Source organism: Myotis brandtii, unplaced genomic scaffold (genome assembly GCF_000412655.1).
Source record: "Myotis brandtii unplaced genomic scaffold, ASM41265v1 scaffold672, whole genome shotgun sequence".
Lineage (NCBI taxonomy): Eukaryota > Metazoa > Chordata > Mammalia > Chiroptera > Vespertilionidae > Myotis > Myotis brandtii.
In genome coordinates this window covers 53,240-67,594 of record NW_005370621.1, presented here as the reverse complement: position 1 = coordinate 67,594, position 14,355 = coordinate 53,240, and the positions used below count along the sequence as shown (strand labels likewise).

The 14,355-nt window shown below is 42.4% G+C and overlaps 1 protein-coding gene across 1 annotated transcript in view; it reads left to right on the top strand.

Annotated features, from left to right (window-relative positions):
* Positions 1-974: 974 nt before the first annotated feature.
* The window catches only part of LOC102252163 (dedicator of cytokinesis protein 8), a gene marked incomplete at its 3' end in the record, with an annotated part of 65,014 nt that continues 51,633 nt past the window's right edge, over positions 975-14,355 (top strand). The window contains exon 1 of the mRNA XM_014529189.1: positions 975-1,097. Coding sequence (XP_014384675.1) covers positions 1,047-1,097 — 51 coding nt within the window. The remainder of the gene's footprint in view (positions 1,098-14,355) is intronic.

Here is a 14,355-nt window from a genome sequence, read left to right as displayed (position 1 = left end):
AGGTGCCTCCCTCCAAGGGAGGTGATGGAAGGGCTAGTTTTATGGCAAAGAAATCTTTGTTTCAAAAGCTTGACAGCCTCTGGAAAAATGAATATTTCCAGTTTAAGTTCTGTTGATAATATTATCATTTATAAATAAGCTAAAATATTTCCAATTCCATTGTCTCCATGTAAGTTGTGTTTAAAAGTTCTTTTATGATCCTCTGTAAATTAAAGGAAAAGAAGAAGAAAAAGAAGACTAAACAAGCTATGCAAACTTTGTGTTGAAACTTTAATACCTTCAAGAAAAAGAATCTTATATTTTGTACAATACAGATTCCAGTAAGCTGGTGGGGTGGAGGGCCTCATGTGAGGTGACTTTTCTGTGGAGCAACAACACGGAGGTATTACATACTGCCTCGCTCACTCTTCACCCTGGGTGTGTCCCTCAAACTCCAGAAGGACCCCTCAGTTCTCTTGCTTTGGCTATTTTCCACTATACTCTCCTTGGCCTGTGCCTTTTTGATAAAAACAGATTAACATTGCCCTGTTCTTAGCCTCCAGCTCTGAATTATCTATCATCATATGGCCTGATTCATGCCTAGATTTATTTGGTCCATTTTACGTTTTTTTCTTTTCAAACAAACACCATTTATCTATGTCAAGTGCTCTTTTCTCTCCCCCCCACCCATTCCACTATCAGAGCCTGATTAAAATTGGGACATAAGTGATGTTGCCTGTAGATTCTCCACCTTCCTAGTCCCTTCCCTGCATAGCTCCACCCACTTCAGTGTGTTCTGAGGTTCTCATCCACACATGGTCTCCAAGGGCTCTATCTGTACCTGTCTGTCTGCTTTTTCCCCAAGCCACCTTCAAACCCAGCCTTCAGCTGATCCACCTTTCGGCATGAATTGGTTTGTGGCTGTTAAGCATTTAGTGGATTATTGCTCACACAGTTACTTGCATTTTTACTGAGACAATGCTGTTACCAAATGTAGGATTGCTGCGTAAGGAAACAAACCTGACTCTGGAAAAGGGGGACTTCCCAGAACCATAATAATCTCATGGATGGGCACTTGTGGCCTGCTATTGTTACTTCATTCTAGGAGACTGAGTGAGGTGAGTGCAAAATTGAATGGAAGGAGGATTGTACTAGAGCAGGGAGAACACACTCTCCCAAGTTGAACCCAATGCACCTCCTCATTTCTCTCCTTGACCCCACTTGTCTTTGTAACCATCATCGTTGCTGTAAATCCTTCCTTTACTTGGCACCTCACAGGATGGGGTGAAGATGGAGGCAAAGGACTGCTGGGAAAGTTGCCCTGGATCTTGGGCCAATGGCAAGCTTTCAAGACCAGAGATGGTCCTATGGCATGACTTCTGGGGAGAGAACTGCCTTCACCCTAGTATTCGCATCACCCCAGAGTCATCTCTGAGAGCAGACTCTGTAAACAGTGCAAAGACTAGTCACCATCCACGGCTCAGTCAGCTCAGACTGCAGCCTGTTCCTCCAAGGAGGTAAATGAAAAAGGGCAGTGACATTTCATTTACTCCCAGTACCAATCTGACAGCCTCAATAAATTTGCCTTTGAAATTGAATATATCAAACATTTTTTCTCTATTCCTGGTTGGTTAGAGTGTATCTCATCTGCCATGCCACTTTTGGCCTTTCAAAGGTTATCCTATTACTTTTAATTATAGCATCAAGAAAATTCATAACATCCAGAAAACTCTATAAAGTTGCTATTGGCCCAAAGGCCCTCTCTCTTATTTTAGAAGACAGACTTTGTAAGGAGGAGACATGTCTTGTGACCCTCTGAACTTGTTGACTGTATCCCCCCAACTAAGGATCCTTTAGGTTGTCATTAGGTCCTGGCACAAGCATTTACCAGATCTCTCAGAGCACGTAGGGTTCAAGATGTGAGGGCAAGAAGGGTTGGGTTGTTTGTTATTAAACTGACAGGAAACAGCCAAGGCTCAGGCACTACTGCTTTCAGTTGGGCAAAAGAGGATAAATTAATTGCTTTGTAGAAATTCCTTTCTGCATTCTTGAGGGAGAATTTTTCCATATGAGCTAAATGATCAAAATGGGCAGTTTGGGGCTCAATAGCTTTGACATTGTCCCCTGAAGGAAGGAAACCATTAAAGCAACTGATTTCCTGTGAGAAAAGGCTATTTATAATAACCTATCTACTCTACAGAAAATACTCACAGTAGACTCCTAAAAACACTGATGTAATATACTGGGTTTTTCATTGCTGAGAGTCCCCCATTTTTTTTCTTCAATGCTTCCCATGTTTTAGGAACAAGATTTACTTATCTGGTGCAGCTGCTGGTGCAATCCCAAATGCATCCAAGTGCTATCATTTAGCAATGAACAACATCTAAGGGGCATAATGGGGAGGAAGAACAATTCAAGAAACTGAGGACAGTTGACTAGTAGAGTTGATAGTATGTGTATAATCCCAGAGTGGGGTTGTATGAAGGATGGAGTTGTATCAGTGTCTGACCCAACAGAAAGGTGCATTTAAAACAGGACTGGAAAGAGGTCATCCTTGGCTGTGTCAAGGACAGTTTTTGTGGAGGATGGAAGCCGAAAACACTGGATTAGGGAGTGCGAGGGAGTGGAGGAAGTGGAGGCCGGCTGGCAGGGAAAGGGGAGAGATAGGAAGCTGGAGGATGAAGGTTTTCTTTGCTGATGAAACTGAGTTGACCCAGTTTCTAGGAAGAAGCGAGGAGTCTGGGGATGGAGAGAGCTATTCAAGATAGTATATGATTTTACTGCTTATGTTTTATTTTAATGCTTCTGTTTTTAATATATTTTTATTATTGATAGTATTACAGATATCTCCCATTTTCCCTCCTTTTACCCCTTTTATTCTAGGATTTTTATGGAAAACATGGGCAGTAAAATCTCAGTCATCTCTCAAAGCAATATTCTTGTCCATATGTCTCCTAGGGTGAGGGAAGCAAATGATAAAAAAATAAATAAACAAATGGAACTACGTCACACTAAACAGCTTCTGCACAGCAGAGGAAACCATCAACAAAATGAAAAGGGAACTCACTGTATGGGAGAATATATTAGCCAATGATACATCTGCTAAGGGGTTAATTTTCAAAATATATAAAGAACTTATACAACTCAACACCAGGAAGACAAACAATCTAATTTAAAAATGGGCAAAGGACCTGAATAGACACTTCTCCAAAGAGGACATACAGATAGATGGCCAACAGATACATGAAAATATGTTCAATGTCACTAATCATCAGAGAGAGGCAAATTAAAAACACAATGAGATATCACCTCACACCTGTCAGAAATGGCTATCATCGGTAAATCAAACAATAAGTGTTGGTGAGGATGTGGAGAAAAGGGAACCCTCAAGCACTGTTCCAGGTACTTCCTCTGCCTTCTCCATCCCATATCCCGGAAAAATACTTGGGGCATTAACAGATTTGGGACTTCAAAGGACTTTGCTTTTATTGAGCTTGAGATTTGGTTTTTGGTGATACACACACAAAAAGAGAGTTGTGGTTGATGAAAAAGCAACCCTCAATAATTGCTCTTAAATCTTTTTCCCACTGCTAATGTGGGTATTTGAATTTCACTTGGAACATATTCTAAGACTACTCACCCATGGAAGGATTAATGATATTGGAGCTGGGTTTAGAGTCTCAGCGACAAGCCAAAACCTGTTCTCAGTAGTCAGGGTAAAGTTTAATATGCCTTCTTGGGAAAGCTTTTACACAGTAAGCTTTCCGTTGCTAAGCTGCTGGAAAAGGAACATGTCAGAAGTTTAACTCCTACTGGAACATTTTTTTGCAGGTTACTTGGCCTTTCTTGGCCTACGTTTCCTAATTTGTAAAGTGGAGATAATAATGCCTACCTCAAAGGATTGTTGCGAGGATTAAATGGGCTAATTAAGACAGTTCCTGTCAGAGAGGAAGCATTCATTGTGTGACCTAGCATTGTTAATTGTAGTAACAGTAGCTATACATGGTAGTAAGCTTTTCTAGGCTATAATGATTATAGATACTCTTAGGTTAACTCAATTAATGGTTAATTATTGTAAGGAGACAACACAAAGTAAGGAGAACAAGAAGCTACTTAGCCAGAATTGGGTCTGCAGATCCAAGAGTAATTCTTTCTTCCTTTTTTTCTTTCTCCCCTGCCAACATTTGCAAACTGCTGATTTCACATGCAAATCCAGATTTCCAGTAGCATGAGGCGTGTACTCCTACATGGCAATGATGGTCTGGAGTTGAATAGTCCCTCACATTTCCAAATGGGTCTGTGATCTTAGCTTTGCCTATGTTAGTGCCAATCTCTGCTGCTAGGCATAGGCCCAGGTCTTCCATGTAAGGCTGTGTAGGTTGCTCACTGCATAAGACACCTAGCTATGAGGTCAAATGGGGGCTGAATTCCTACAGTCTGGCAAAGGCAACTCTTATACAGCCTGACAGGCCTGAGACTCCAAATCTCCCTTTTCCCCTCTTTTCTCTACCTGCTCCTCTGCCTCCTCTGCTAGTCCTGTTGACATCTTCCCCTTATGGCTTCTGCTCACTCGTGACTTCTATTGCTTTACAACATCTGCTTATAGCCTCCTCTCTGTGTGTCTCCATGCTTGGGCCCACCCCATCATGTTTAACAGGGTCAACTAATTTGCCTAAGATCAGACAGTTAGTATGGGATGAAGCAGGATTTGAACTAAGGTTATCATTCTTGGAAAATGATTATATAAGTTAGCATGAGGATATTAAAGATAATTTCTTGTTAGATTTGCTTATTTAAAAAAATTTTACTTTTAATTACAGTTGATATACAATATTATATTAGCATAGTGGTTAGACATTTATATAACTTATAAAGTGATCACCCAGATAAATCTAGTACCCATTTGACATCATGCATAATTATTGCAATACTAGAGGCCTAGTGCATGAAATTTGTGCACAGAGGGGGGGGGTCCCCCCAGCCCAGCCTGCACCCTCTTCAATCCAGGACCCCTCGGGATCCGGCCTAAACCGGCAGTCGGACTTCCCTCTCACAATCTGGGACCACTGGCTCCTAACTACTCACCTGCCTGCCTGCCTGATTGCCCCTAACTGCCCCCCCTGCCAGCCTGATCACTCCTAACTGCCTCTGCCTGCTGGCCTCATCGCCCCCAACTGCCTCCCCTGCAGGCCTGGTTGCCCCCAACTGCCCCACCCCCTGCTGGCCTGGTTGCCCCATGCAGCCTGCTGCTCAGTCATTTGGTCGCCCCTCACCTGATCACCCCTCACTAACCCCCTGCCGGCCTGGCTGCCCCACACAGCCTGCTGTTTAGTCATTTGGTCGTCCCTCACTAACCCCCCTGCTGGCCTGGTCACCCTATGCAGCCTGCTGTTCAATGATTTGGTCATCCCTCACTAACCTCCCTACTGGTCTGGTCACCCCATGCAGCCTGCTGTTCAGTCATTACTGTGAGGGTATCCTGACCAATTTGCATATTACCCTTTTATTAGTATAGATTACTGACTGTATTCCTTATGCTATACTTTATATCCCCATGACTGTTTTATAACTGGAATTTGTATATCTTAATAGATTTGCTTGTTGTAAAAAATTTCCTGTGCAGACTTCCTTACATCTGTTAGGGCAGGCTTTTATTGTTAACTTTTATTTATAGCCAACATGCATTTAAACTAATTTTCTAATCTAAGGAAAACTGGGAAATGAGCAAAGTTGGCCCTAGGATGTCCTAAGGCACAGAGTGCATTGTTCTGTCCTTGGAACAAGGGTTTGATTCAAAATGCATTTGTCAGAGATTAGCCTTGAAAGCCTGATTTTACCTTCTTTACTCTCCATTCCTCCTGAGAAAAGACTGGACCCCCATTCCCACAATTGCTTTGGGGACTCATTATCTTCTTCAGCCCCCTATACCACCATGTGATGGTCTGGACTTCATTTCCTTAATGTTCCTGCATAAGATTAGTGGAAATAATAGTAGATTAAGCTGATATAATGGTCTGACACCATAGTAGGTTTAGTTTATATATTATTAGAGGCCCGGTGCATGAATTTGTGCACTAGTGGGGTCCCTTGGCCTGGCCTGCGGGATTGGGCCAAAACCAGCTCTCCGACATATCTCAAGGGGTCCTGGATTGTGAGAGGGTGCAAGCCAGGCCGAGGGACCCCACCTGTGCACAAGCGGGGCCGGGGAGGGACGCGGGAGGTTGGCCAGCCGGAGAGGAACCGCAGGAGGGCTCCAGGGCGTGTCTGGCTTGTCTTGCTCAGTCCCAATCTTGGCCAGACCCTAGCAGCAAGTTAACCTACCAGTCGGAGCATCTGCCCCCTGATGGTCAGTGCACATCATAGTGACTGGTTGAGCAGTCTTAGCATATCATTAGCATATTACGCTTTGGTTGGTTGAACAGACGAACAGACGACTGGACGCTTAGCATATTAGGCTTTTATTATGTAGGATTCTCTAAAGTCACTAGTCATTCAACCCAGTGAAACACTTCCTATAAGCTTTAGAGTGGTGGGAATTACAAGCATGGCAAGTAATAGTTGGCTTGCCTACTTCATAGCAGTGAGGCTCTGGGTGGGGGAGGGGAGCCTTTGTAAGGCTCTGGAAGTTATGCTAAAATAAGAGACTAGCAAAGCTGGAGCTATGTTCAGCTGCCTTCTTGTGGGGCACACCTTGTTCTTGACCAAAAGGGATGCCACAGGAAGAGCTGTGTGGATGTTGGCTTTGTGCCCACCACATATCCTCTCCACCATTTCATTTCAGAAACCAATTTTAGGCCTTTCATTTCTACAATCTCATTCATGTTGATTTCCATGTATTAACTTCACCTTAGAGCGGTGGTTCTCAACCTTCCTAATGCCGCCACCCTTTAATACAGTTCCTCATGTTGTGGTGACCCCCAATTTCATTGTTACAAATTGAACATAATTAAAGCATAGTGATTAATCACAAAAACAATATGTAATTATATATGTATTTTCCGATGGTCTTAGGCGACCCCTGTGAAAGGGTCGTTCGACCCCCAATGGGGTCGCGACCCACAGGCTGAGAACCGCTGCCTTAGAGTGTTTAGCGCAATCATTTGATGCACAGGCACTTGATCACCCTCAGGATTATAACTATACATTCATGCATTGAGGGAAGAAGGTGAGGCCAAGATTTTGAATTGTGTTCAAATGCAAGAGGCTTTTAAAGCACAAAGTATTCTAAAACAATAGGAAGTTAAAGTTGTTATTCTCCTGTTGAAGGTCAAAAGAAAGCTATATTTTAGGAAAGTGTTTTTCCTTGTGAGTTTAATACTGGAAACTGCATAGGAGAGCATTTCAATAGGAACCATGATATCAACAGTCAGACACATTCTTAATGTAATAGCCAGACTTATGGCAGAATTTGCATATCCTCTGTGGTGTGTGGGTGGCTACTAAAGAAGAATTTGGTCAGCAAGATCTCACTGAGGGTTGCCGTTCCATTCCACAATTTGTTACAGATTAAGGTTTGTGAATGAGACCATCCTACTAAACCTTCATGGACTCTGCAGAAAATATGAGGCCAGAAAAGGAATAATTCCCAACTCTTACTATTTGGTTACTGGCCAGTTTGCTGGCTTAGCTGAGGACATGCCTTCTGAAGCAGACCCGGTAATTATTCCAAATTTACTGTGCAGTTCACCCTATTTACTTGAGCAAATACTACCTTTCTTTTATTTTTTTTCCTGAAAAAATTCCTTCTCTTCCTTCTTTCCTCCTTTCTCTTTCTTCTTTCTTAACTTTTGTAATCTAAAGTGCCTTTATCTTGTTTACATAGTGGTGAGGAGGAAAATGTTTACTGAGTTTATCCTGGGAACCTTGACCATACTGCCTTATGAATAAGTCATCCCTCTGCTGAGGAAGTGTGAAATCACAGACAGAACCACACAGACAGTTTTTCCAGGTTCCACCTGAGTGAGCCCCAAGTATGTATTATTACCTGAGATTTCCAGGTTGGTTTAGCAGTGACCTAGGTTTCTTAGTCAGATTTTTCAATGGCTTTGAGTTCATGAGGCAGTTGTTGCCTGTTCTCAAGATGTGCTTAGGTGGGCTACACCTGAACCCCCTGGGGTTGTGAAAAATACAGATGCTGGCCCTGCTCATTCTCATGAATCAGAATTTCTGGAGGTGGGGCCCAGAATCTGCATCACTGACCAGTTCCCTAGCTAATCTTATGGATGCTAAAGTCCGAGGCTCACGGCCAGAAGAAAAAGGATTCCAGGACAAGGATGGCAAAGGTGGTGTTCAAAGTTTGGCTGAGTTACCTAGCCTTGTTATTATGTATTAACTTGAAAATCTAGACGTTTCATATTAAAGTTTTCTTTAAAAGAAAGATTTTTAAAAAGAAACAGTCTCAGTACATAAAAGGAAAGATTGTCATATATGTTCCCAATTACAAGTATTTTGCATAATTTTCTAGGAGGCTAAAGACAATGTCTTTAGGTCATCCTTATAATTATTTTGAGGCTCTTGACAGTTTTGATTTTAAGATGAATAATAAGGGAGAGATCATCAATTAATAGAGAAAAATTAATTTCTTTATATACAATCTTCACACTTGCCATATATCTTTCAAAAAGTTCCTATAACTTTACCATTCATGCCCTCTAGTCTCTTATAATTTCTCAGTATTAAGAATAATTTATACCGCCCAGCCATCATGGCTCAGTGGTTGAGTGTCGACCTATGAACAAGGAGGTCATGGTTTGATTCCTGGTCAGGGCACATGCCCAGGTTGTGGCCCGATCTCCAGTGGTGGGTGTGCAGGAGGCAGCTGCTCAATGATTCTCTTTCATCATTGATGTTTCTTTCTTTTTTTTTTTTTTCCTTGCTGATACTTGTTTTATTTGATGCCTTCCTCTAAAACAGACCAATTCTTTCTGCATTGAGGCTGATCACATTCCTTGATGATTTACCCAAGTGTCTAGGAAACAACTTAGCAGTACTGAATCTCACACTCCACTCTAACACGTACAGTGGGGCCTTGACTTACGAGTGTCCCGACTAATGAGTTTTTTGAGATACCAGCTGTCTCTCGGCAGATTTTTTGCCTTGAGTTGACAGAGTAATTTGAGTTAACGAGCTCCTTAATGAGCTCCTTAACGAGCTTGGTCTCAGAACGAATTAAACTCGTAAGTCAAGGTCCCACTGTACTTGCATCACATGTAGATTTGCAAAGCCCTTGAAACTAAAAAAAACATCCGTAGTCAGGAACAACCATTAGGATAATAGGAGCCAAAAGGTTGAGCTTCTAGTCCAGTGGTTCTCAAAGTGTGATTCCCAAACAATAGCAGCAGCAGCAGCAGCAGCAGCAGCAACTAGAAACTTGTCAGAAATGCAATTTCCTTAGCCTTCATGCCAAACCTGGTGATCCAGAAATTCTGGGGTTTGGTCCCAATAGAGGTAGTTTCATAAGCCCTCCAGGTGATTCAGCTGACAAATTCTGAGCACCATTGCTGTGGCCCACTTTGACTACACATAGGAATCACGTGGAGAGCTTCACAAATTCCTGATGCCTGTGCTTCTGCACCAGTAATTCTGATTTAAACTGGGCTGCAGTATGGCCTTGGAATCTGTATGTTGTAAGAGGTCCTTGGTGATTCAAATGTGTAGTGAGTGCTGAAAACCACTGTGATAGCCCAGACAAAAAGTCTCCTAATTCATCAATCACTTGGCAATAATTGTCTGCTGCCTAGGCACACACATTTCCATAAGTTGGGGTTTGGTCCCAATAGAGGTAGTTTCATAAGCCCTCCAGGTGATTCAGCTGACAAATTCTGAGCACCATTGCTGTGGCCCATTTTGACTACACATAGGAATCACGTGGAGAGCTTCACAAATTCCTGATGCCTGTGCTTCTGCACCAGTAATTCTGATTTAAACTGGGCTGCAGTATGGCCTTGGAATCTGTATGTTGTAAGAGGTCCTTGGTGATTCAAATGTGTAGTGAGTGCTGAAAACCACTGTGATAGCCCAGACAAAAAGTCTCCTAATTCATCAATCACTTGGCAATAATTGTCTGCTGCCTAGGCACACACATTTCCATAAGTTTGTCCTTCTGAGTTATTCTTACTGTCAAAGTATCATTCCATATCTATGAGCAAGGTTTGTTTTTCCTCGACATTTTTACTGTTTTTAGCCTTTTTGCTTATTTAAATTTTTTTTTTATCATTTCCATCCTTATCATATACTTAGCATCTTTAGGATTCTCAGTGCCTTTGTGGTTAGAAACTGTGAAGGGATTAATAATGTTTGTCAAATACTCAAAATGAAGTACAAACACACCAGACAAAACTTTTCCTGCCATGTATTAGTGGCAGACATGTTGACCTGTTTCCAATTTGGAGGATCATTTTGTTCTCATCTCTAAAATTTTCCACTAGATGAGCTACTTCACATCACTTATTTCTATATTCCCACTGGGAATTAAATGTAGGCAGGACTATCAGACATTTGGGCAGATCTATACACACAGACCAATTCTCACCCTAAAACCACCACACAATGCCCTGACCAGTCTGGCTTAGTGGATAAAGCGTCGGCCTGCGGACTGAAGGGTCCCAGGTTCTATTCCGGTCAAGGGCATGTACCTTGGTTGTGGGCACATCCCCAGTAGGGGGTGTGCAGGAGGCAGCTGATCGATGTTTCTCTCTCATCGATGTTTCTAACTCTCTATCCCTCTCCCTTCCTTTCTGTAAAAAATCAATAAAATATATTTAAAAAACAAAAACAAACACCACACAAAATCATTTGGTGTGTATACCAGCATCACAGTCATTCACTGATATATTTAACAAATACTCATTGAGAAGATACTACACATTGAATTAAATAAACATTGAATAATATTACTATGCTAGAGGCCTCGTGCACAACATTCTTGCACTGCGGGGGGGTCCCTCAGCCCAGCCTGCCCCCTCTCACAGTCTGGGAGCCCTCAAGGGCAAAAGGCAACCTGGTGATCAGGGGAAGGCGACGCCCCATCACACTTCTGCTGCTGCCACTGCCAGCAGTGCAAGCCTCAGCTGGCCCTGGTTACCTGAGCCTCTGGCGGCGCTGGGCAGCTGGGCAGCCGCCATCTGAGGCTTGCCTGCACCTTGGGCCGGCCCTGGGCAGCTGGGGGGCTAAGGGGACTGGGGGTTTCTGGAGGCAGGCATGCACAGTGGCCAGGCCTGGCGTTGCCATGAACCTGCCGCCCTGGCGGGGCTGAGGGGACCCATCATTGATGTTTCTAGCTTTCTCTCCCTCTCTCTACCTTCCTCTCTGAAATCAATAAAATTATTTTTAAAAAAGAATAATTTATACCCACTAGTATATATTTTGCAATAAGTATAGTGTTATAATATTTTTATACAATAAGTATAGTGTTATCTAATACTCTGTCATTGTAATGTTATGAAAAAAGTACTGCATAAAAAAATCTCTTTCCCTCCAATTAGATGAGCTGATGTTTTTAGCCAGTATTCTTGACTTAAAATACCTCCTTGGTTCATAACTCAGGCCTCACAATTTCACCAAAGCAAATACTACGCTAAAAACTGTCAACTTGAATAACTGTTTAGTAACCGGAGTGTACTCCCATTTATATTAGGAAGTGATTTAAGATATTTTTTTTTTACTTCTGCGTATATCATACTAATATGACCAACAGTACGTGATGAGTAAAGGATCTTATTATTGTAACTAGATAGAAATTTTATTAAGGACGCAGCATTAGAATTTTTATGGCAAGTGGTAGGTAGAACACAAAATAAGCCTCTTTCTATCTGATGCCAGCAGGAAAAGTTATTTGCAGAAATGATCAAAGATATGGTGGCTTCCCAGAAAATGTTGTCAGAAGGCTGGGCCTTACTTCCGGAAAAGGATGAGTGTTAAAGTTAAATGAGTGTAAATATGCCTGTCCGGGCAAGGCGGGCAGGGGACAGGGACACTTCGGAGAGGAAGACTAGGTTCCTTAGGTCAGAACACACAGGCTCTGCTTCAGAACCCGACTCGGTCACCCAACTCTTCCCAGCTTCAGTTTCCTTTTCTGTAAAATGGAGATATGACTTATCATGGAAGAGCTGTTATGAAAATGTTTTGGCTGTATAGAATGTGCATAACACTTGGAACCTATAAAGATATAAACGTTAGAAGCTTCGGGGAGATATCCTTTGCTCTGTGAGTGGCTAACTTTGGTTTGTTGAGATGGGATCTGGTTACTTTTCCTTTTTGAATAATTTTCCCTCATTTCAACCATCTCCATCCCTCCCATAAAGGCACCAAAAGATTCTCTTGCCTCAGATAACCACTGTCATGAAACACAGAAGTGCCGTGAACTGGAAGATCAGTGGACAGGGCAATGCTTGATACAAAATAATGGTGGCAGACGCTCAGGCATCAAAGCATGCCCTATATAATAAAGAGCTAATATGCTAATTAGACTGAACAGCAGAACGAGCATCCGGACGAAGCCAGGGCTGTGAGGGCCAAGCCCCTTGCACAAATTTTGTGCATCGGTTCTCTAGTTCAAATATAAGCTTCTTAAGGGCAGGACTTTGTTTGCTTTCCTCACTGTAAATCGAATGGGTGATGCTCAATACATATTTGTTGAAAGAATAAATCAATGTCAGACTTCTAGGTTTATGTCTCATCTTTCCTTCCTATTCTTCTTAACTAAGAGATTCTCTTCATTCTCCAGCATTCCTAACCTTGCTCTTTTCCCCAAAACATTCCCCCTTCTAGTCTCTACTCCCCCTCACTTTAGAGCTTTTTTAAAAGGAAATAATAGTTAACCATTTATCGCTTAATAATGTAGGAACAGTGCCGTTTCTCTGGTTTAAGAAGCATTGTTTTCACTCTTCAATCTAAAATAAATGTTAAAAGATGGAAATGGTTTGGGACTGGGGAAGAAGGGAATGGGGGAAGTGGTTACTTCTAGGTGAAATAACTATTTGTATAAAGTGGCATACTAAGTAGTAAATATAAGCGTCATTGAAAGAATGTCTGTTAGAATCTTGATTTTTCAAATTATCTAGGTGGGCAGGGTTAGCTAGGCTGAGGAAGGGTCTGAAGTCCCTGGGCAAGGATGAGAAAAAGAAAAGGCTGGCCAGTAGAGCTGGAATTTGTTTGGTCAAAATAGAGCAGTAGCTCTCAGACGAGAATGTATTAGAATTCCCTGAAGGGCTTGTTAAAACACAAATTGCTGGGCCCCACACCCAAAGTGTAAGATTCAAGAGGTCTGGGGGTGAGGCCCAAGAAATTGCATTTCTAACAGGGACGTTGATGTTGGTCTGGGGACCACACTTTGAGAACCATGGCTGTAAAGGGCGCTCACAAAGATACAGCCAACCTTACAGTCCTCAACATAGTTTCAGTTGTCCAACACAGGTTGACGCTATGTTCAAGGGCAAAAAACCTCTCTCAGTCGCCTCAGTAAGTTCCACGGTTTGACAGAGGACACTCACAAAAAGGGAGGGAGTTTTATATTCTCCCCATTTTACCTAAGAGTAAAAGGCATTTTTAATCCAGAGCTGCAGTCACCTTGGGGAGCAGAAGGCTGTCGGAGTCTTACTGAAGCCACCTCACCAAGACACGTAAATGCTGCTAACTCGCTGCTATGGTCAGCGCATCTGAAAACAAGTAGCCCCATTGTATGGCCCTCAATGAAAATATAGCTCGTGGCCTCTAAGTGGTCAAGGAGCTGGCCATGCCCAGGACAAATAACTTAGATAAATCACAAACCAGAGTAGAGAAACAAGGTACTCTTCATCAGCAGCACCCAGCAATGTTTGTTGAGTTTAATTGAGCCCAGGTAGATCAGGAAGTGGGTACAAGAGCTCAAAGTATGCTGAGAACACAGTTTTGTTTAGAAATCCCAGGAAGAGACTTGGAAACAAAATAGTAACGTTGAAAGGAGCCCTCAAGTGACTCTTAGGATGTTCAAGCTCATTCCTGTGTCTCAACAGAAGAATTTACATTACTCAGAAAGCCGACAGCATTGTATGAGCCCAGGTAGATCAGGAAGTGGGTACAAGAGCTCAAAGTATGCTGAGAACACAGTTTTATTTAGAAATCCCAGGAAGAGACTTGGAAACAAAATAGTAACGTTGAAAGGAGCCCTCAAGTGACTCTTAGGATGTTCAAGCTCATTCCTGTGTCTCAACAGAAGAATTTACATTACTCAGAAAGGGGACAGCATTGTAGGTTAAAATGTGTGTGGGTATGTGTGTGTGTGTGTGTGTGTGTGTGTGTGTGTGTGTGTACATGATTTCTGTCATAAAATTATGGCAACAACAGCACCATTTGGAGAAAGAAAAGAGAATAGGAAACACACACACACACACACACACA